We start from the raw sequence: 23,234 nt of genomic DNA, 5'->3' as shown, positions 1-23,234 counted from the left end.
TCATATGAGCAGGTGACTATTTGAGTAAGGATCTGAAAGCTGACTTCAGAACTTCTTGAAAAATGAGCTTTGTTCTTTGCTTATTTCCATTCCAATACAAGAGATATTTTAACATACTTGAAGTCATGTGACTGTTGCATAAAGACTTTTTTTCTAAAGAATTGCCAACTCATTACTTCACTGTAGAGGAATGTGATATTTCTAGTATTCCACTTCAGTGACTTGATTAAATAACTGATGAAAGCCTGCTACTTTGATATTGCTTGTTGTCTTCATAATAATGGTTCGCTAAATATCCTGCTTTTGTGCTTGTTTCCAGTCCTTTTGTTTATATCCCATATCTTCCTGCTTCTGTCTTCAAAACCTTCACATTTAATTCTGTGTGACTCCTTTCTTAGGGAATGGTACTAACAAAAATAATTTGTAAAACCGAAGTAACACTTAAGAGTAGTTGCTTAATGATCTTGTGTCATGACTTAGAAGAAATTCTCCCTCAAGCTGGGCTTTTGAAAAGCCTTTTTGAGTACTTGAAGTAATTACTTTAACAGAAGTGTTATAGAAAAGCACCAAGCAGTAGAAGAACTAAGTAAAGAGCGAAGGTCATCTGTTTCACTGCTTCTGAAACTGGTCATCCTAGAGCGTGCTGCACTCACTGAATGGGTTTGAGTGCACAGCTGACTTGGAGCACTGCTGCATTTCAGCATCTGCAGAGAAGCCAGGCTGGCTGCAAATCACATGTAGGGATCACACTGCACAAGAAGAGATTGGGCGTTTTCACATGCTTGTTCACCTGTGAACAAAACAGGATTTTGTTCCTGTACCTTTTGAACTGGATGAACAAGTCCAGCACAATAGTAGTCAAGCATGCTACCCTCATCTTTAAACAATAAAATCCAGCTGATAAGCTACCTTTGTTCTTTTAGCTGCCTTTTGAAATGTAAAGCTTTAAATTAGTAAGTTGAACTTAACATACAGCATTTGTACAGCAGCCCCTTTTTTTCTTGGTTGATTTGGTTTATATTTTGGTTTTTTCTTGTTCTGTTTGTTTGTTCTGAGGGACTGAAGTTTGTTTGGGTTTTGCACCTTTTCTGCTGAGAGGCTATTTAGAAAAGGCATTTCTGCCTGATCTGGATTAATTACTTTTCTGGTATGTTGACCCATTAATGAAACGAGGTGTTATAAAACAACATGGAAAGTGTTTTACAAAGTTGTCAGATTTGTTCTATGAGGTTCAGATGTAACAGAAGTTTCTTTTGGTCAAATGTAAGCTATTTCAGATAGGTTGTCTGGAATGCTGTGTTACAGACGTGTTTTTAGTCAGTGTGAGTTTGTGTTCTCATATCATGACAAAGGCTGGATGCTCTTTAGTGAGCTGGAGATATTCAAAGGTCCATTGCAGTAACTTACAAAAAAATCTAAAATATGGTTGATAACTTTGTCTTGGATATCTACAGTAAAGCCACATACAGAGTCACAGCTCTGCATAGTAATTCCAAACAAGCGGTTAAAGTGTGCTTCAGAAGTGAGGTCTGACATAAAGCATGTTTAATGACTCATTGAAGTTTGTGTGTTATATTCAGTGAACAGTACTGTATGCCTATATACCGTAATGCATGTTTAGTATATATTGTGTGTAGGGTTTTTCTCTTGTCACTGAGTTGATTTGAACTAGGAAATAGTTTGGATGTACCTTCCTTTTACTAGTACTGTTCCTGGTTTGCGTAATGTATGTTTTGAGACAAGTTATCTAATCCTGTCACACCACCTACTGTTGAAAGGCAGACATTGGGCCTAAGTGTTTTTTTTGCCTGAATCTTCATGTAATGCCTTAATGTCATGCTTTCTTGACCTTAGTGCAAATTGATGGTTTCTTGGTCTTTAGGAGTGGAGGTCCTGCAGCAAAACTAAGGTTGAATAAAGTGGAATTGCTAGCTAATTTTGTCGTATTTCAACAGTCTTGTATATAGCTTAAGTAAAATTGAATTTTGGATTAAAGTGACAGGAATAAGGGAAGGGTACACCCTTTAAATACAAAGTTGGTTGCTCTGAGTCAAATCTGAAACATTGTAGATGTCTTTCCAAGTAAGGTAAACTATACCTGTCAGTCTTTAAAATGGCGATAACAGCACAAGTTTTGCAACATACAGAATCATAGAATAGTTAGGGTTGGAAAGGACCTTAAGATCATCTAGTTCCAACCCCCCTGCCATGGGCAGGGACACCCCACACTAAACCATGCCACCCAAGGCTCTGCCCAACCTGGCCTTGAACACTGCCAAGGATGAAGCATTCACAACCTCCCTGGGCAACCCATTCCAGTGCCTCACCACCCTCACAGTAAAGAATTTCTTCCTTATATCCAATCTAAATTTCCCCTGTTTAAGTTTTAACCCATTACCCCTTGTCCTGTCACTACAGTCCCTAAGGAAGAGCCCCTCCCCAGCATCCTTGTAGGCCCGTTTCAGGTACTGGAAGGCTGCTCTGAGGTCTCTATGCAGAGATGCAGGTTTTTGTCACCAAAAATAACTATTTAAAAAAAAAAAAAAAAGTCTCCAATATCTCTGTTCTTGTACAGAAATGAAAACCTCTTCCATAGTTAGAGGACTGTATGAAAATGTTGACATTGGAGCTGACAAGAGTCAACTTGGTGCTGGCCAGACAAGTCTGTGTGTATGTAATTTCCTTTGGGCCATGGTAGTTATAATCTGGATACACCTTTTTCTGGAAAAAAAAAAAAAAGAAACCAAACTAAAAACTTATTTTAACTAAACGATTTTTCTTGCAGAATATGTACTTGTGTTGTTAGTATTACAAGAGCAAGCTCCCATCTGAAGGTGGCACACTGGCCTCATCTATAAATACTCTTTGTATTGGATTAATTTAGCTGTTGGGCATTTGTATTCAACAAGCTCAAATGAAAACAGCATTTAATGCAAAAATGTGTCTGCACCAGTTGGTCACTAAGAACTTGTTTCTGGGGAGTGCTGTTTAACTAGTCCTGGGGAACTAGTCAGTTTTCAGTGCATTATGTGAGTACAGTACAATTTGATACTCTTGTGCTGTTTGTCCTTGAAAGGAGGGAATCTCTGGTTTGGGGCTGGTAACAAATGAAATAATCCTTCTTGGATTGTCTTTGAGCTAGAGACTATATTCTTGTGGGATCGCTAGTACTGCTAACCATAATACACAGAGGTAGGAGAATGCAGGAAAAACTTTGTGTATGCGTATTTCTGCCTTAAAGGCCAGTCTTTAAAGCTCTTGACTTGTTCTTGATATCAATATGCAAGTAAAATGGGACTCTTTAAATCCCTGGAACTGTTTTTCTGCATTTACAGCATTTTTTTTTTACCACATCAATATGAGGTTGATTAGGCTTTTTTACATGTATTTTAAATGTGTATATATTTGTACTTGTAGTCATATATATAGAAGAAGCAATTCTTTTAGGTTTTTTCCAACTCCTTTTGTTCTTTTCTCTCCCTACCCCTTCCCCCCAATTGACAAGTATAGGATCTTTGCCAAGGGAGAGGCATGCCTCCGTGAAAAATTCTCCAGTCTCCTGGGCTAGCTCTGGTAAACCACTCACCAAATCCAGAGTGCCTGTCAAAAGATCAGTGCTTGAGAGAACTCCTAGCATCTCATCAGTCAGCAGTGCTCAGAGTGAGCCAAGTCATTTCAGCAGTAACTGTAAGTATCTATCAGGGTTATGAGTTTTAGCTGATAGCATCAACTGCTTGTTGAAAAGAAAACAAAAATAATCCCCTTGAAGGGAGTGCTGTCTGACAGAAGGCCTGTGTTGATTCTAGTTCTACTACATAATAGTTCGAGATCTTAGACTTTTTGCCTCTTACTTTACAACTTTTCTTCTTGAGATACTCCACTTGAAGGAGCTTTGAGCCCTGGATTTTTGTTTCCTGGCTGGAGGCTACAGTAGAGCTCTTCTTCCATACTGAAACATTACAAAACCAGCGAGGCTTGTGTTCAGTGAAAGTGTCTTTGTGTTTACATGTAGTGTAGTAAGTGGATGACGTGAATGGATTACCTGTCATAATACAGCATGTTACAGGGTTTTGATACTAAATGCTCTTTTTGGACTAGATTATTATCTGCTTTCGGAGTTTTAAGACAAAATATGTAATCAGATGAAAAGCAGGTAAGTCAAATTGCTTTTAGAATGTTAAATTTTTGCATGTGTAGACTTGTATAATTTCTAAGGTAACTGTCAGCATTGGTGTCTGACCTGAACCAATTCCATTTTGATTAAAAGTAGGGAGAAAAATAACAGAACTTGCTTTGATTTGAAGCTCTACAAATGGTCTGTACCAGCAGTTGTGGGAGTTCTAGGGCCAAAAGTGTGAAGGACATAACACACAGCTGACTATCAGATGTAGTAGTATTCCCAGCTGTGCATGTTCAAATGAGTACATTTAAATATTCTGTTGCTATTGTATCATCTGTTATATCTTAGAGACTGGGCAAAGGCCTTTACTTAGTGCCAGATGATGTTAAATCTGTCTTCGATGGGCTGAAAAAGGGAATGGTGATATAACATATGTCTGTAGTTTATGTATGCGCATATGCATACATGCATACATAAATAAGTTTCTCTTGGTGTTTGAGTTGTTTTGGGTTTTTTCTCCCCCTTTTTTTTTTTTTTTTATTTCCCCTGGAGTGTCTTTGTTAAAAAGCGAAGACTTCTTTCCTCAGAGAAGTGAGAGTGTGTAATAAAGCATGCAGTGCCTATTCCTGTGTAATCAGGTCAGCTCGGTTACTGTGACAGCCATGTTGACTTTTGCTGTTCAGGTTTAGAATTGTATCTGGTATTCCTAAGCAGCTTTGTTCTCTCTTCATTTTACTCCCTCATGTAACAAAGGAAGGGTCATCGCTTCATAACAAAGAAGCGTATTCAGATTAAGTATCCAAACAGATGACTCCTTATTTAGCCTTACTTGGTAGCCGCTTTAATCTGTTTTGTCCACTGCCTTCAAGCTTACAATTTTTTCCACTCCGATTCACGAAGAGCAAGCAAGGGCAATATGAGCTGTTGGACATGGCTGCAGTTTCCCTGGCTTTGAGCTTGCTTTGATCTTTTTTAAATGACTATACCAGGAGGACTCCGCAGTTGCACAGAAACTAATTTTTCTCCTGTTATTTTCATCAATTCTACACTAACACCACCGACTGACTCAGGAAGCCACTTTGATATTACCTTACTGACATTGCTGATAGTGGGATCTTACAGCTTTTGTATTATTCCTTTGTTAGCCACGTTCACTGGAAAAAGAAGTAGGTTGTCTTCCTTTTAATTTCTATTCTAAAGCATGTGTTTTGTGGAGGTTGGTAAATGCATGCAGTGTTTTGACTTGCTGATTTTTTGTGAGATAATTGTTCTTTAGTTAATTTCTTACACTTGATGAGAATGATTTATGTCTGGTGGTCAGGTTCTGAGTGTAATAGGTTACATATAATTTATAGATTAATAAAGTGAAGTTTTTGAGTTTAAATCAAATTGGAAAGAACTCATGAATTTCCTTTGTACTCTAATATTGGAGTACAGCGCTGTTCTTGGTTTTTATTCTTTCAGTTACTCTACAGTGATGTCAGGAAAAATAAATCTGTATTTGTAAACCTAAAATGTTTTTATAGGATGGGTGGGACACACAAAGATCAAGATGGGAGCCTTATGCTGTGAGCACCATGAAATTTATGACTAACTATTGTGGTCCTGTCAAGAGTATTAAATTTACAAAGTTGCTTGGTTTGTTTTGCTTAAGGAGTTTGCCTTGTATTAGCAGGGAAAAAAATACAAAAGAGAGCATTTCTCCTGCTGTGTCAGCTCAGCCCTTTTTATGAATTGCTATGAATGTCTGTGGATTAGAATTTTCCTTTGGCAGTATTAGGGTTTTTTGGTGTTTGGTTTTTTGTTTTGCTTTTTTTTTTTTGAATGAGCACTTGAGTTTTATGATTTTATTCCGTCGCCCCCACCCCCCCAAAAAAAAAAAGACTATTCGAGAAGTTTGGAAGTGATGGAGTTTGAAACGTTGTTGTTAATGAGAGCGTATTTTGTGTGCAAGCTGTCAGTTCAAGCATTGAAAAATTGATTTTTTTTTTTAACAGCAGACAAATCTCAATTTCAGTGCTGCGCTGAAAGTGCTGTCATTTGAACATACTGAAATGTTTAAACTCTGAGGTTAAGAACAAGAATCCAGATACGAATTGCATTAGTATAATTGCATGGAAAGGAAATAGTGTTTCAGAAGTGAAAAAGCTGGTCCTAGTGATTGACCTGGAGCTGCATTTCTGTGCAGTCAATACTTGACTAAATGCTTTTAAGGAGCTGAGTTTTTAAACCCTTTAGATCTTAGCTGTGGTGAGAGAACTTCATACCTGTCCATCCTTCATCAAGATTGCACTAGCTACTCCTAATTCTATGGATAACCACCTTTGAATCATATAGTGACCAAAGTTTGCAAATTTGCCTTTTTCTACACTCAGCCTGGTTAGCTGAATCCAGAGCTTATAACAGGACGAAACAGTGCCCTAACTAGCACCAGAAGTGTGCTCACTTACCCAATGTGGTACTTGCATAGCATGCTTCTCAAAAGTAGCACAGCAGTTTGCAGACAGTTGTTCACTGCTTACGGTGAACTCTGAGCAAAAATCCTTTATTCAGTGACTTACAGAAAGAATTAAGGACTGGTTTAGGCCTCATGCTTTACGAAAGCAAATTGGTTTGGATCCTCTGATGTCGTATCAATGGATATCCATAGAATAACTGTGTTATTGATGTGTTACGTGAATTGTTCCTAATGTATAGATTTTTTTGCAAGTATTTAGCTTCTGTGCTTTTAGAGAGGCTCCAGTTTTATTTAAAAAATAAGAGGAGGACTTCAGTTGCATGTTTCTAGAAGAGAAAGCAGTTCTGTCCCTCTTCCTGAGGTTGAAAATATATTGATTAGTGGCCAGAAAGTATCTTTTTGAATCAAGTAACTTACATGGTTTATGCTAGTGCATTTAAAGATGCTAAAATTATCTTAAGACTGTATGTTCCATCTTTCAGTGAACAATATTGGGTATCTAGTTCACCTTACCTTTAGAAAAAGTTAGCCTCATTAAAACATCAATCTGAGGCAAACCTGATATGACCCCACTCTCTTTTTCCTTTAAATGACTACAGGAAAAAGCAACAGTGTGACAAGCTATTCCAGTGTAACTTAGATTTTGCTTGTCTTTGGTAAATGCAATGTCGATTTCTTACTCTTCAATGTGTCAGTATATGTAATTTTTTAGTACCTGAACCAAAGTGTTCTCAATCTCTACTTGCTTTAGAAGTAGTATTTTTTCCTCAAAAAAAACCCAAACCAAACCAAAACAAAACAAAAAAAAAACAACCACAATGCTTTCCCCAAATTTCAATTTTCTTTTTTTCAAGGAAAATAATCTTCATAATGACAATAAGCTCAAATCTTTCTCATGTTCCTTTGAAATGGAACCAAATGTCTTCTGTAGCAACTTCCCTGTAAGTTAGAAACCCAATTTGGGTATGAGGTAGCAATTGGTTATTTTCTCGCCTTTCCCAGTTTGAGCGTGTCTGCCTCTTTCTGTAGGGAGTTCTTTGCTGTATGACTTCAGTGCTCTCTTGGGAGGATAGACAGTCTTCTGAGGTCTGTTGTTATTGAGGAGGTCACTGTTATGAACAAAGACTACAGGAAGCTTTCTCGAAACTTGTTTAGTGGCTGGTAAGGGCAGTTGGGCTCACACTTTTTCAGTGCCCCCCAAAGGGGGTGGAAGGGATGCAGAGTCTGCTGGTGGTGTGTGCGCCCTATCATTAAAACAACAGGCTCAGCTCAAATGAGAAAGAACAGGGGAAGGTGTTGCATGAGGAAGCTGGCTGAGTTTTATTTGGGTTTTATGGTTTTTAACAGTCAATTCTCTGGCCAGAATGTTTTTGTGTACTGATGATACTTTTTCTTGGCTTGAACTGAAATGTGTTTTGTATTAGTTTTGTACAGCAAGATCAGACTTCTTGTTATGTATCTTGATCAAATACTTTAATATTTATTCACTTAAGCACGGTTCAAAGCTGTATGTCTAGTTCTGAGAAGTGTTTATAACAGTCATAGACTGATCTGTTACAGGTCATCAGTCTGTACTGAATATATTGGAGGTGGTAGTAACATTTTTATTCCAACTTTATCTCCTAACTTTAGCCTTGGGTAAAATGCGCTTGTTTAAGGATTTAATTTTCTTAAAACTAGATATTGCCTAGAGCAAGTTCTTTGTTGTTCTGTGTTGCAGCTGCGAGTGCCACAGTCATTATCAAGAATGGAGAATGGCCTACAAAACCAGCCTGCCAGAATGGTACTTCTGCTCCTGTCCCTTTGAAAGCAGTACCAAGACCTAGGTTACACTCGTTGAAGTCAACCCCAAAAGGTACATGGGACTGTTTGTAGATAGAGTGAAACTGTAGTTACTACTGTTAAGCTACTACCCTGTGGCTGCTGGTGGTTTGTAGGACAGAACTACCCTCACTATATGGTTGTCCTTGTCCTCATGCAGACTTTGCATTGTCTTCATCCCTTTTAGCACAGAAAGGACATTAGGGGATGGGGATGTTTGTTTGAATAAGGTATTAGATAAAGTATCTTCTTTCATAGATGGACAATACTGTCCTATCTTTCCAAGGGAGGAGTCCCAGAAACAGCTTAGCTCTTCATGCTTCCTTTTTCTTGATATTCTTTTTACTGGCTGAATTGGAAGCAGAGATTTCCTCTAAATTTTAATGGGCATAAGACAATTGTGTTTCATCACCTGGCGCTAAAGAAAATATTAATTTAAATGGGCTTACTGGCTTTTTATTAAACACTGTTAATGGTTCCTGTTCCTGTTTGAACCAGAACCCCTCAACTGGCCAATACTGCTTCTTCATTCAAGCTAGAAACAGCAGTTGACTACTCATTCTCTGGCTAAAATTAAAGACACAAAAGGAGCAGATAAATAAGCTTGCTGTCTCTCTTTTGTAAATCCTAGTTATAATCAGCTTGCTTCTGTCCATCTTTGTGGTGAACTGGTTACTATAATTGGATAAAACTAATTAAACACAATGCTCCTGCTTTAGGCTTAAATTTTAAGCTGGTATCTGACATAATTGAGAATAAATAGAAGAGATGCCTGCCAAATGTCGTGATTTAAAATGGTAAACTGAAAAGAAACAGAATTTGCCACAAACTATAGATCACTTTGAAACGAACACAATCTAATACATGCAACACAACTATGCACTGTGCAACATGTAAAGTGACTGGGGTTTTAGAAGTATGTCTTCAGCACCTGCAGGAGCAGAAGAATCTGGTATTCTTCCTTTGGCTCGGTATTGCTGGAACTACTCTGGTGTTTTGAGGCCTTCCCAGTTCAGCAGGTTTATTTTGAAGCTGGAGACCCAGGAAAATGGTTAGGATCTCTGACCACATGACCTGTGAGGAGAGGTTGAGGGATCTGAGCTTGTGTAGACGGATAAAAAGGAGAGTAAGGGGAGATGTTGTAACAGTCTGCAGTAACTTGACAAGGACAGCTACAAAGGTGATGGTCCCAAACCCTTCTCAGTTGTACCATATGATGTGACAATGGGAAATGATTGCAAATTGCAGAGTGGGAGATGCAGCACTGCCCAGCGGGGCCATAGAGCATCCCTTTCTGGAGGTTTGCAAGGTTCCTCTAGACAAAAGCAAGGTCAACTGATCTTGTCTTGGTGGTAGCCCTGCTCTGAGTGGTCGGCTGGATGGTTGGCCTCCAGAGGTCCCTTTCAGACAATCTTTATGTAGCTGTGTTGTATTTGCTGCTGTTTTGAGGCTTACATAATTCAATCTTAGTGTGAAGTGAAATCTACTAATGTTTCCTTCTGCTTAGAAGCTTTATTAAAGCTATGTTTTTCTTTCTTCCAGTGTGAGTTGTGATAAAGTTAAATATAGCTTAAATTTTCTAGGTAGTGTCTCTTTTTCTTTTTGAGTAGATTTGTGCGTCTTTTACTTAACTGCAAGTATGTAATATTTGGCATGTCTTTAACTGCTGACATAGCTATACTTTTAAACCTGATCTAAGCTTCTACTTCTAGGAGCCAAGGCCAGGTCTGTTTCACTGAACCAGTGCACACCAAAATTATCTGGACCACTGCACTCAGCAAGGAAAGTCAGTGAGACTAGAGGTAATCAGCTGTTGAGTGAAGTCAGTTTTTCACTTAAATTCTTGAATCCCTCTGTCTTGAGAAAGGGCAGCTGTGCTTTATGACTTCAGAGTAGTTGAGGTAGTAGTCTGCTCTTCTTCCTTGTAGTTTAAACTATTGGAGACTGGGTCTTTGAAGTATTCCTTATGTATTTGTATCCTTATGTATTGGGTCAGGCATGTATGTGACAATCAGGGCATCATTGTCTACTATCTGCTTTAAACTTGCATCCCATGAGGGTTCAGAATACTTGATAATGTATGTTACATGATATTAGTCTGTCACCTGCTTATAAGATCATATACTTACAAGACACAACCTAGACTAGACTTCCCAAGTTTGTGTTTAATTTAACCAAGATTCTTGCGAGAGCATCTTGATCAGGTTTGGCTGTTGAGGATGGTATTTATCTGTATCAGGTGGTTGTTTTGTCTTCAACTTTCAGTTGAAATTAGTCATTTTTACCAGTGTGAATCAAAAGAATAGATAAAAATCTTGAGGCAGGCTTTGTAAGATAAAATTTTCACACTGAGAGCAAAGTTACATTTGTGTGGCTGAGGTGAGAGTGGCAAGTTCAGTGCAGGACAAAGAGATTGTCTACTATTGAAATATCTGTTGGAGGATCATGCATTCTTTGTAAATCATGAAGAAAGTTAATAGGTGTTGTCAACAGGCCTTTTACAAAGTTCTGCATATGGCTTTTGCTCTTAGACCTAGCAGTCTGAAAGAGTGCTTTCATTTAATTAATATTCTTGTAATGAACTTCTTAGGTCAGTTTTCACATGACTCTAAAACAATGCAGAAAGGGTAGATTAACCTCCTCAGTGCTTTCATTTGTATCTATCTTGATTGGCAGCACATTTGAGAGTGCTGTGAATTTATACCTCTGTTATATAAATAAAATATCTGGATTGTGTAAGTGGAAAAAAGTTACTATGATGCCAGTATAGACAATTGTTTTTTATTAGTTGTGGTCCTCTATGAATGAGTAAAACAAAGCAGTGTTACTTGGCTTAAATGAAGTATGATAACTGTAATTGAAATAAAATGTTTGGCTTATTGGGAATTCATCATGCATTTTCCAAGTAGTTTAACCTTACTAAATCTTGCTGTTGAAAATGCCATCAGCCATTGCAAGAAAGAAACTGAAATTGTCAAGTTTGAAGAGCTTATGTGGAACTGTTCCTTACTGGCTTAAAGTGTAATTCTCTTCTTCCTCCCCCTTAATATCATAGGTACTCTTGGAAGAAATGGACACCAAAGCCTATCTTGCTCGGGTTCTGGTGAGTTTTCTTAAAGCATTTTTACATTTTCTGTGCTGCAACTTAAATTAGGTTTATACATTATATTAGTGTATTGGTTCTCTTCTTGGAAGAGCAGTTTTCAATTGTTAATTCCATAAGCCATTGCTGTTTTCAGTTTCAAGGGATATGGAGAAAAGTCTGGGTTTTTTTCTACTTACTGTGTTTGGGCTACCCAGCTCTTACAATATGCAGTCTGTGCTGTCACACTCTCTTTCCATTAAAGCCTAAGGAGGTTTTAACTGTAATAAGAAGTATGACAGTGAATCCTGAATGTAGTTTTTGCTGTTTATCCACATTGAGGTAAGTAATGATTAAAGCTCATATGTTTTGGCTTAAAAAAATCAACAGAAGGCTCATGCAGCGTAACAGGTTTTTCTGGAAGGTTCACAGTAGGTACAGTTTTGGTGTGAGCTGTCTGTGTGTGTCACTGCAGACTACACTTGAATAAGAAATTGAAATTATCTGAGTGTGTTGATGTGTGTGTGTGTCTGCTTGTATAGCAGAGGGAGGAATCACAGCTGATTAAGTGGCAGATGGCATTCCAAAGCTGGCAGAATTTTAAGGACTTCCTGTTGAGTTTGTTTTGGGTGTTTATGCCAGTCAGGACACCTTGTGCTAGTTTTTATCTGGCAGGAGACAGAAAAGTCTTCAGATGATGTTTCTACTTGCAGCAATTTCCAGGTCTTTTCAAGAGAGTTGGCAGTCCAAATTAGTTGCTTGAGCATCAGTGTGTATGTGCTAAATTAAAAGCTGCTTGTAATTAATTACTCATTGAAAAGCCTTCTTTGAAAGATACTGAAGACCACTGAAAAGCTTTGTGTCCCCTGAGTGAATAGCAGATGTCTTTCCAAAAGAGGTGCTGTAGCCAAGCAGATGTTACAAGTTTTAGTCTGGAATTACTGGGTAAATAGGTTCTGACCTGTAACTCTGGTACTGTGGCAGTATGTTTTTAATTTCCTGTAGTCAGAACGTTGAGTCCGGTGCTTTTGCCTTTTAACTCTCTTGGGTATCTACATATTAATCGTTACGGAGTAGTTTTCTTGATAGCTTGTGTTAAGAACGAGAGCTTCTGTCATACAGCAAGCATAAGACTGCACAAAGGGCTTATTGTGTTCGCTTGTTACTTTTATCGATACTTGCCTGAGCTAATGTTAGTTTAGGTATAGCCTGGCACCAAATATCATGAGCTCATGTGTAGTCCATTAAGAGTGTAGAGGATGCTGCAGCTAACAGCATAATGTCTTAATTAGCTCAATTGAGGAAACTCACGATAAGCAACAAAATCCGTTTCTGCACTAGAAACAGAAAATTAAATTCCTGTTCCACTTGCTTATGATAGTCTTAAAATATAACTTTATTTTTCCCTGAATTTAGCTTGGCACTTCCTCTGTTTTCCATCCCAAAAATGTAATTACTGTTCCCTCCCCTTTTTACTAGTTTAATGCAATTTTTCTTGTGATTCATCTTTTCCAACCTAGTAAAGTGTTGCTACATAGCCTTGCAGTATTATATTAAATATAAAAAAAATACTGTAAAACCACAGCTATAAACTCCAAATTAGCTGTAATATTTAGTGAATCTTTAGCAAATGGTCTTTAGCAGCATACTTTTGCCAGTTGAATAGCTGTGTTTCAGAGTTTTTAATAAACCTGTACTCCTTCTTGCACTAAGTCAGCTTCCAAAATTGGATGATAAGTTAGGCTTTCAACTTAATACATTTCTAACTTGTACAGAGTTTTAATATAATTTCCCATTTATGAATGCAAAGCTTTCTGGAGGAGCACTTTTTCTTTTTTAAGAAGGATTTTTTCCATCTTCACAATTGCAGATAGTTCTTGCAGAATAAAAATACTGTGTGGCTGCTTGAATGTTATGCAGTACAATATCCTGCATTTTAAGGAAAGACAAACGATCTTTTTGAAATGAACTGAAACAATGCCAGCTGGTACCATGGAGAATGGGGCCTTCTCATTTTTCTTTTTTTTTTTAGCAGACTTGATATTATAGTGAAGCTTTGTTCTCGTGATTTTAGCTACTTTAAAGCTTTTGTTCTTTTATTTCAGTTCTACAGTTCTACAGTTTTTAGCCTCACTCAGTGAGGAGGTCCAACCCCACTTCTGTTTCTTGCTCATGTATTCTGTCTAAAGTCAGGACTTAACTTATTGCAATAGGACTCTGATGATTGATTACAATAGTAAAGCATTAGTTGCCTGCGTAGTTGCTAATGTTGCATTTCGCATCACTTCAAGATGGGAAAATAGCAGGCGCTTCTAGGATGTGTTCTCTGTTCTCTGACTGTACTCTTTATCCATTTTCCATTCACTTACAGCAGTGATGCAAAGCCGGAATCTGTGGCACAACATACTGTTAGTATGCCTGTAAAATTGGAGAGACTTACGTATTTGCAGCTGTTCATGTTAAAACAGTCACAAAGCTCCTTTTTGTGAATTCTGTATTTTTCATGGCTGCTATTCCAGTGGATCAAGTAATTTCTAAAAGTTCTGTGGTGTATTGCTTCAGCACTGGCTTTGAAGCTAAGGCAAAATTAACTTCCTGGGCATAATGTGTTTTATTATATTTTTTTACTTGCTAACTTCGAGTAAGAATGTACATCTGTACTTACTGTAATGTCTTAAATAGGACTGAAAAGGTTGCCTTGGGAGATGTAATTGTGAACTAAATGCAAAAATGCCTCTCAAAATGGTGGAAGGGAATGTCATATGAGGAGCAGCTAAGGACTTTGGGCTTGTCTGGTTTGGAGAAAAGGCGGTTGAGGGGTAACCTCTTAGTTTTCTACAGCTTCCTGGGGAGGGCAAGTGGAGAGGGGGGTGCTGATCTCTTCTCCCTAGTATCCAGTGACAGGACATGTGGAAATGGTCCAAGGCTGCATCAGGGAGGTTTAGTCTGAGTATTAGAAAGCATTTCTTTACCAAGAGGGTGCTCAAACACTGGAACAGGCTTCCTAGAGAGGTGGTCAATGCCCAGAGCCTGTCAGTGTTTAAGAGGCATTTGGCCAGCGACCTTAACAACATACTTCAACTTCTGGTTAGCCCTGAGCTGATCAGGCATTCGGACTAGGTGATTGCTGTAGGTCCCTTCCAACTGAAATAGTTTATTCCATTATAACTGGAGTGCTCATACGATTGATCACAGAGCAGGTAGGACTGGGGAGCTTACATAAGTTAAAAACAAGTTAGGAAGAATAGGAACAGGTGGCAGTTCTAGCATAGATCATAGAACTGATGCTAGCTACGTGCAGAAAATGAAGCAAACTGCTTCTGTCTTTGCATTTTGAGCATTCTTTGGTGGCATTATCATAGTATTCACTTTTAATACCCTTTTTCTACTGTATAACATAAACATGATTAGATTATTGCTACAGAATACAGCTAGATCTTTTTTGTTTTTCTTGAGTGCCTAACTTTGCAAGGTTATTAAATGTAAAATTATTTTCTTCAGGTAAGAATGTGCATTCATATAAAAAAATCCCCCCTTCCCAATCCCAACAGTTCTGCTAAAGAACATGCATTACAAAGCTCTATGTGACTGGTTTAGGACAAACAGTATGTCAGTATTGTCTAAACAGTAATTTTAGGTTTCAGGTATGCATTAAAAAAAAAGAAAAATCCATCCTATGGTAGTTTATGGAATTTTTTCATGCAGTAAAGCTTTGTTGTCCTGTTGTTGAACCAGCTTTGCTTTTCTTTCAGTGTCCTTTAAAACTGTACTCTTCAGCTCATGGGAAATAAATTCCCTTAAGACTCATACAGGAAACAGTTTGATGGGTAAATAGCTTAAGTATTTCAAAGCTCTTTCCTGTTCTACACTGAAATAAGCTAGGTACCTTGTGCAGTGAACTTAAAAACCAGAGGAAGATTTTGCTGCTTAACAGATAATAGTTTTGTCCTGTGCTTGAAGCACTCTGGGCGTAGAAAAGCGGTGTTTAACTGCTTGTTAAAACTGGGCCGTGCAGGGAGGGTTTTGGTGCAAGTCTTCTATGCTGCAAAAGGAGCATCTCTGACGAGTTCTAACCAGGAATTTCAATATGGATGTGCTGAGACTGAATTCTCAATCTCTCACATTCAGAGCTACATCTCTTGTAAACAAGTTGGGTTTGCCAGTTTTCCTGTCTCAACCTCTCTCTACAAAAGAAAAGCCTGGAAATTTTGCGGAAAAACTTTAACAGTTTTGTGACGCAGGAACAAAATGAGATTCAGTATTAATGTAGTTAATATTTTACATGTTGGAACTTCTATGAGTTCAATAGCATAAATTAGTCGTTTTTCCTTATTTCTTGAAAAGCAACAAAAAGGTCAGGCTTAAACTTTTCACAAACATAGTCCTGTGCATTGGACTATTTTGTTGCCTTTCTAGCTGTGATAAAAAAGCCAGCTATAGTCTTTTTTTGGCTGGTGCTGATGTTCATAGAATATCAACGTAAATTCTGAAGTAATCTCTTTTGAGTGTTTTGGGGTGTGTTTGTTTTTATCATTTTTGTTTTAATAATGGGTGTTTTCCTGTGGTAGCATGTTTGTCAGGGTAGAAAACAGAATGCAAAAACCTGAGACGCATGACAACACATATTTAGTGTATTCCAGATTGGTCCCTACAGCTGTCAAGTTAGTGTATCAGTGTATTTGTGTGAATGTTCCTAGTGTGCTTCCCAAACTTGATCGTCTGAAAACTAACACTTTGAGAAGGTTGTCTCTTGTTCCATGCTAAAAATCAGCACTGCTCCCTGGGCTTTCAACAGATATCTTACAAGAAACAATGAATTTTGAGATCTCAAGGCTTGCTATGGAGTAACACATGGGCCAGCTCTGTTCAAATGGTGGGATTCTGTTGGCAGTTTCTCAAATCAGTGAACTGCAAATGTTGGGATTATCTGTACAACCCCGTCAATGAGGACTTGATGTGGATCCTGTCAGTTTTCTTACAGCAACAGTGTCATTAATTAAGGCCTTTTGTAGCATAACCCGAATGGTTTTTACGTGGTCTGTTTCTTCTGTTTAATGCCTTTAAGGAAGAACCTGTTTTCTGGATTGTAAATTAGATATTTCAGAAATGTTTATTGTTATTTAATGTCAAACTTCTGTGAGAAACTTGCTCCCCAGCTCCACACAGATGTACTCCAAACTCTTGGTGACGCAGACGCATGCAGACTTTCCATGGACGGATGGTTTGTAGCTCACTTCTCTGCTGTTTATTGTGATGTTGGGAGGAATGTCTGTACTTCTCTTCCATGGAATTTATTTTGATGTTTCACAATAACAAGCCACACAGGAGGAGAGCACAGAGCTGTGGTTTTCTCACACTTGTGTAAACATTGAATAGGCCAACCTCTGTGTGAGTAGAAGGGGCAGCTGAAATGGATATCCACAGATGGTATCAGCTCAGTCCAAGGGATGCTTAAAGAAAATTTCACAGTGTTGGGAGCTGGAGTTCGAGGCTTTTCTAGTATGGAAGTCTGTCCTAACAGCTTTAAATTGTAGCAAGTCCTAACAATACAGTCTATAATTTAAATATCTAAATTCTGACTTCCCCCACCCCTCTCCCCAATGATTAAGAGAGCAGTAAGTTTTTATCTTGTTAACAGACTTTAAAGCTTTGGCTGACCAGCAGGGTTCTGTACCTACAGCAGTAATTTTTATTGTATTATTATACCAAACTGAGTTGCTGTACTCAGTGCCAAATTATATCACGTTCTTGAAAATGCCATCCTGGTACTTGATTCTTTCTCTACTATCTTCTTGTCCTTCCCTCTTCAGTTAAAACTAGACATGGATCTCTTCTGATGTTCTTAGACTTGGTTTTTTTCTTTGACTCTGTGGAGTTCCTTAAGTTATGCACAGAATGATGTTCTCTGTGGTTGCAGTAAACAGTGAGTAATGGGGTGTCATTCTGCCGGAGCTCTTCCTTAACTCTGAGCTGAGGTGTATGAGGTATCCCAAAGGTGATTTAATTTATTTTTTTTTTTTTAAGTTTTATTTTGAAATCTTCTGACTTGTTCCATCTGGCTTTCTTTAATCCTTTCTTTCCCTGTCTTTCTTAAGATATTTTTCAGCAGATACAGTAGCTGGCCATATTTTTATTATTGACCCCTGTTAGGGAGATAAGTTGATGTAATACTTGAAAGACCATGGAAATATCCCAGAGACTTGTAAGTCATGGAACTTGTGTAAAAGATGGTTAAAGAGCTTGTAAAACTAACTTATCCTCTTTTCCTTGAGGCCTGAACTCATAAAGACTTATGTATATGCCTAGCGTGTAGATGCCTCATATTTTGGATGGGGCTTTGAGCAACTTGATCTAGTGGACGGTGTCCCTGCCCATAGCAGGGGGATTGGAACTGGATGATCTTTAAGGTCCCTTTAAATCCAAATTGCTCTGTGATTTTTATGATATTTTAAGGTCTGTTACCCTAATATTAGTGACATTAGTCATGCTATAGAGTAGCAGGGTTTTTTTCAAAGTTCTGTAGGATTTAGATGGAGGCAGTCTTAACAAAAATGCCATTCTGGAGGGGACATCCTACACGTGGAAATTAACTTGCTGCTGCCTTAAGTCAGAGATTAAAAATTGAAATTATTCTTGCAGTGTTTTGTGGCTCTTCTCAATTCTGCAGGAGTACAGGCAATGTAAATGCTGTCACTATTGTGTGAGAGACACACAGGTCAGCCTGACTCCTGTAGCTGTTTGCCTAGGAATCCACTGCAGCATCACCATCTGTTTGACAGGCTGCTAAATTTATAATGATTAAAAGCTTCTGTGTTCTAGAAGAAGACTAAATTATTTAGGATTTTAGTTCCTGTTCTGTGGCAGTGAGAGGTTTGATTTCTTCTTCAGGTGGGGATTGGAGCTTAAGCCCCAAAGCTGCAGGCTGCATTAGGCATGGCGGTGGGTACTGTTGCCTGCAGGAAGGTTAGCTTTTCAAACTGGAGCACTGGCTAGAGCAAGGTGGTCACAGGAAACTGGAAGAGAGCACAGTCATCTTCCAGAAATAAAAACGAGGACACAGGTGACCCTTTGGCTCTTAGTAGGCTCCTGCTTCTCACATATCTCTTTGCATAAGCAATCACATCTCAGTTCTTCCTGAAGTAAAGCATGCCAGTAAAATCCATCTGCTCTGCTCTGCCCTTGCTGTCTTATGACACAAAGACAGGTGTCCTCTGTGTGGGCTTCTCAGATCTAAAGATCTAGCCTCTGATTTAGACTTCTTTGTAATGAGACATTTAACTGTGCTCTGATGGCTTTTTTTTAGTGATTGTTGGATGTGGAAGGAGGGACAGAGACAGCAGATACATACAGATACTGCAGACTTGACCTCACGAGGCTGAATTGAAGAGCCTACAGATGCCAGTGCCCTTTGCTCCTTTTCTGTCACATTGCTAATGTTCCTAGGGAGTGGCAGATACACTAAATCTTCTGGGGTTAAAATAGGTCTATCCCCACCATTAATCTGGTGCTGTGGTGTCATCAGGTATTGATGCTTTTAGCAACCCAGTCTGAATTACGTGGTCATAGCAAGATAGAGCCCCTCTGTCCATGTTGATCACTAATTTTGCCCTTGGAGTTGGAGAAAGGCAGCAGTAAGGTGCTAGTAAATAAAATCTGTCAGTCCTTTTGTTCTCTGGGCTGTATATCACCTCTTGTTTTATCCTGTTGCTTTCTGGTGCTATTTTCTATCACCCTTATCCAATGTCAAGATAGAAAAAGACCTCTCTGATCCTCATGTTATGCAGGAAATGTAGACAGTGCATGTTCCTGGCAGGCTGTGTGAAGATCCCATGCGTTATTTCCTGGCTTTGTACCCTGCCAATACCAGACACATGATGGTTATCGTAGGAATACAGACTTGGACCTGAAGATACTTTCTTCCTGAGTCAAGGAAAGAGCAGATGCACAGCCACCACAGTGGAGCACACCATGCTGTAAGGCAGGGCTCTGGAACAGCTACATTGGAGGAACCTCTCTGTGAGTTAAATCTCTCCTGGAGCTATTCAGATAGGGATGGGCAGTCCTCTTGCTGGCTGCTGTCAGTGCTCTTTGAGCGCTGGGTGCTACATGAGACTGACATGCATCTATTGCTTTTTTTAGTGCTGTCGGGTCTACTTCTGCATGAAGCAGACTTGTTTTAGGTTTCTGGGGTTTAGCAGGATTCCAGTCCTAGAAGCTAGATGAGCATTTTCCTCAAATCAGGTTTTTTAGAAAGAGATACTGTGATGTATCTCTTTCTTCATAACCTATTTCCACCCCAAAAAGGGTGGGAAAGAGGAGGTGGTGTAAGTATTGTTTGTGTATATCCATAAGAAGAGTTTTGATCTCTGCTACAAGGATTTTGATGTCCGTATAGAGCCTTTATTGGCTTACATTTTGCCTCGTGATTCATTCCTTCCTCAGTCTCCAGAGTGCTTCATTACATCACACTTGCCCTCTAAAGATTCTTTGTTCTGCTCCTATTCCTAGGAAGGAAGTTATGATTTCAGTGGGTACTTCAGCTTCTCTGGTTTTACAGGATAAGGAGATGTTTCTACCTTTCTCCCAGGCACTATTTCAAGGATGGGGAAAAGGGAGGGGTTGCTTTTTGAGGGTGTGAGGTTGGTTTTTGTCTGTTTGTGGGGGGTTTTTTGGTTTTTGAGTTGGTTTTTTTGTGTGTGTGTGGTGTTGGTTTTGATTTTGTTTGTTTTCCCCAGAACCTGACTGGACTGTTTCTGTCTTTGTGAGAGCATCAAATTGGGATGGTGAGAGAACACTTACTACATAAAGCAATTCTTCCCTTGGGGAGCTGTGAGGGACAGAAGGAAAACCAAAGGGAGTTCCTGTGGGCGCCCTGGCAGAAGGGTAAAACCTGGTATGGCTGGTCATTGAATGGTGTTTGAAGACTGACTGTAGGCCCAGTCAAAATCTCAAAATGGTTTCATTGAAAAGGCATTCGACAGCAGTGATCTAGTATTTGAGGAGATGGGCTAATGAACTAGGCTGAATACGCAAAGCTACTCCAATGTGCTGTAACAAGCCTTCTATTTACTGCCAAGCATGGTTTCCAAGTCTAATAATCCTGTAACACAGAAAAGATGTGGTGTCTTTGATACTGGTGTTAGTCTGAGAGAGGGTCTGGATCTGCAGGCTGCTGAAAATACAGATGAATACACGTTGCTGGTGCCAAAGCTCTTCAGACTAGAAGGAATAGGATTTTATAGCGGTAATGACATGCATGCCCTCCTGTGTGCAGAGGCTGCCCTGGGAACCTAACAAAAAAAGCTAATTTACTGTCTTTGTACTTATTTTGAATGGCTTTGTGCAGTCTGAAGACATATGGTTCTTCAGAGTTGGTGGTACATCACTGTGCTGGGAAATAAATGTTTTGGTACATGATCATTAAACATTCAGCAGTACTCTCCCACAGTACGCTGGGGAGATTGGCTTAACGGGTCTGATAGTCTTGATGCTGGGCTGCAGCTCTTTTGCTGCTCTTACAAGGAACTGTTTTATTGTCACTGTCCTGTGTGATGTTAGAGATACCCAGAGATGTTCTAGCTGACGTGGTAAATAAGCACTAGAGAATTTAAAATGTTACACATTTTAAGCAAGGAAGACATGCTATCAAAATATAATAGATTTGTGGTAAGCAGAAGACAGGTAAAGCATCTCTGGGACAAGACTGCTTGCTTTGGGTTATGCCTTCTTCAGAGCAAGTGGGGCTCATTGTTTCTGGAACTAGAAAAAGTGTCAGAGGGATAGGTGCTAGAGAGCATTAACTGGAGTTTGGTGAAATGGCAGAAGTGCAGAATAACTGGAAAAGTACCTAATTTTGTTGTCCCTAAAAAGATACAATAGCTTTGGAGGGCAGCTCTTCAAGCAACCCAAAGGAAGATATGAGCTGTTACTGCCTTGTCTCCTGCATTGGCTGTGAGATACCTGGGGGGATCCCTGCTCCTGTGGCTGCCTAGCAAGGCAAAGTACTGAAATGTTTCTTTTTACACAGGAAGGTGAACAGTGCGTGTATTTATAGTCATGGTCTTAGGTGAAAAATATGACTTTTTCTAATATCTGTGAAAGTTATTCCTCTATTTTCTAGTTTCTAACTCTACTTTTTATTTTCTGGTTTCTAGCTGCCCTTCTCATTTCGTTCTTGCTAGTGGCATTTGAAAGAGACCAAGGTATATGCAAAACTTTCGAACACATTAAATAGCAAGAAGAAACATTTTTAAGAGGGTTAATTAAATACAGAGAGAGCATCAAGGAACTTCTGCACCACTGCCTGTTTGCTGCAGCGTTTGGGTGACTTCAAAACCCAGCTGGCAGCGATATGTTTTAATACAAAATTGATGCCTGATTCCTTGCTCCTCTTCTCATAAATGGAGGTATCTGCAGAGTTGAGCTGCCAAGCTGAATAGTATTCCCCTTCAGCAGATGACAAGTACTCAGTTGTTTTTAGAGAATAGATGTGTTTCTAGATTTGTTAAGACTTTAAATGTTTACATAATATTTAATGCAAGAAAGAACCCCTCTGGTAAAAAGTGTTAGCTGATAAATCTTCTGATAAATTCATGTCAAATGAAAGAGACTGTTTTAAAAAGAAAGAGAAGTCATCCTGAAAGGATTCTTGGAGGAGAGAGCTGAAATATGCCTCCAGGAATATTCAAATAATCTCCTTAACGTCTCCAAAGAACAATTACATGGTCTGTGACATTGCTGGATGATATATTCAGCTGGGGAGACCACCCACTTCCTCCTCCTCCCTCCTCATCCTCCTCCTCCCTTTTCTCTCTTTCCTAGCTCCCACAGAGTCCCATAGCAGATTAAGCATCAACACGGTGATGTAATTTAGAGGCTGTTGGTTTTCCGAGTCACTAAGTCGGTTTTATTCTAAGGACAAGCTTTGTTTCCACAACATCTGGTGAGGAGAAGCTGCCAGCAGCATTTGCGCTGTGGATATCTGCCTCTGCTGATTTTTTTTTTTTTGCTTGTCTGTGCATAAGGAAGGAGAGCAAAGGAATGGAGACTTGACTACTTCTTCAAGCCTGTTTTCTTTAGCAAGAGCTGCTCACTTCTGCTAATAGTGATTTAAAAACATACTATGTGACAGTACATGGATGCTGTTTCTTGCTTGTTTATCTTCCACTTGCACTGAAGACATGTTATGGTCCCCGAAATTGTCCTTATCCAACATGCGTGTAAGGCTGACAGCAAAGGGGTTGCTCCGAAACATTCGTCTACCTTCTGGCTACAAGAAAAGCACTGTTATATTTCATACAGGTTTGTGGTTTCTTAATATGATGATTAGAGCATGCATTGAGGGAATATCTTGTTTACTTCAGCATCAGCAACTGGGCATGAAAGTTTTTGAATTTCATAGAGAAGCCTGACTTTTGAGCAAAGTAGTTTCGTGTTCTAAGTCTGTATGTTCGTGCACTCGCACTGAGCTGCTCATTTGAGAGATGGTTATTCTGTTTATGAAATGCTAATTGGAATTTGCTCTTTCTTCTCACAAGTCCAAAAACAGTATCTATGCTATTAAGTATTTATCTAATAATTTTAATGATTTTCTGCTGGGATCACTGTCTTTTCTATACCTTGATGGGGAGAAGGGGGGGGAGTGGCATGAATACAGGGGCTGTTGTGATGTGGCATTCTGTCGGTGAGAAATATTTGAATACTTGTAGATATCTGTTACAGTACATGGCATGTTAAATACATCTTATTTGCAA

The 23,234-nt window shown here is 39.0% G+C and overlaps 1 protein-coding gene across 3 annotated transcripts in view; it reads left to right on the top strand.

The window, feature by feature from the left end:
- MTUS1 (microtubule associated scaffold protein 1) overlaps positions 1 to 23,234 on the top strand; it is a gene marked incomplete at its 3' end in the record, with an annotated part of 87,740 nt that overhangs the window by 14,700 nt on the left and 49,806 nt on the right. The window contains exons 3-6 of one of the 3 annotated variants that reach the window (XM_080638111.1): positions 3,511 to 3,681; positions 8,299 to 8,433; positions 10,112 to 10,201; positions 11,455 to 11,502. In XM_080638111.1, the coding sequence (XP_080494237.1) occupies positions 3,511 to 3,681; positions 8,299 to 8,433; positions 10,112 to 10,201; positions 11,455 to 11,502 (444 nt within the window). Of the gene's footprint in view, positions 1 to 3,510; positions 3,688 to 8,298; positions 8,434 to 10,111; positions 10,217 to 11,454; positions 11,503 to 22,376; positions 22,783 to 23,234 lie in introns of those variants that run through there. The other 2 variants (XM_080638110.1, XM_080638112.1) reach the window with 2 other exon arrangements.

This window comes from Psittacula echo (assembly GCF_963264785.1).
Source record: "Psittacula echo genome assembly, chromosome: 1".
Taxonomy (NCBI): domain Eukaryota; kingdom Metazoa; phylum Chordata; class Aves; order Psittaciformes; family Psittacidae; genus Psittacula; species Psittacula echo.
The sequence above is the reverse complement of the archived record's forward strand: the minus strand, read 5'-3'. Positions and strand labels throughout refer to the sequence as shown.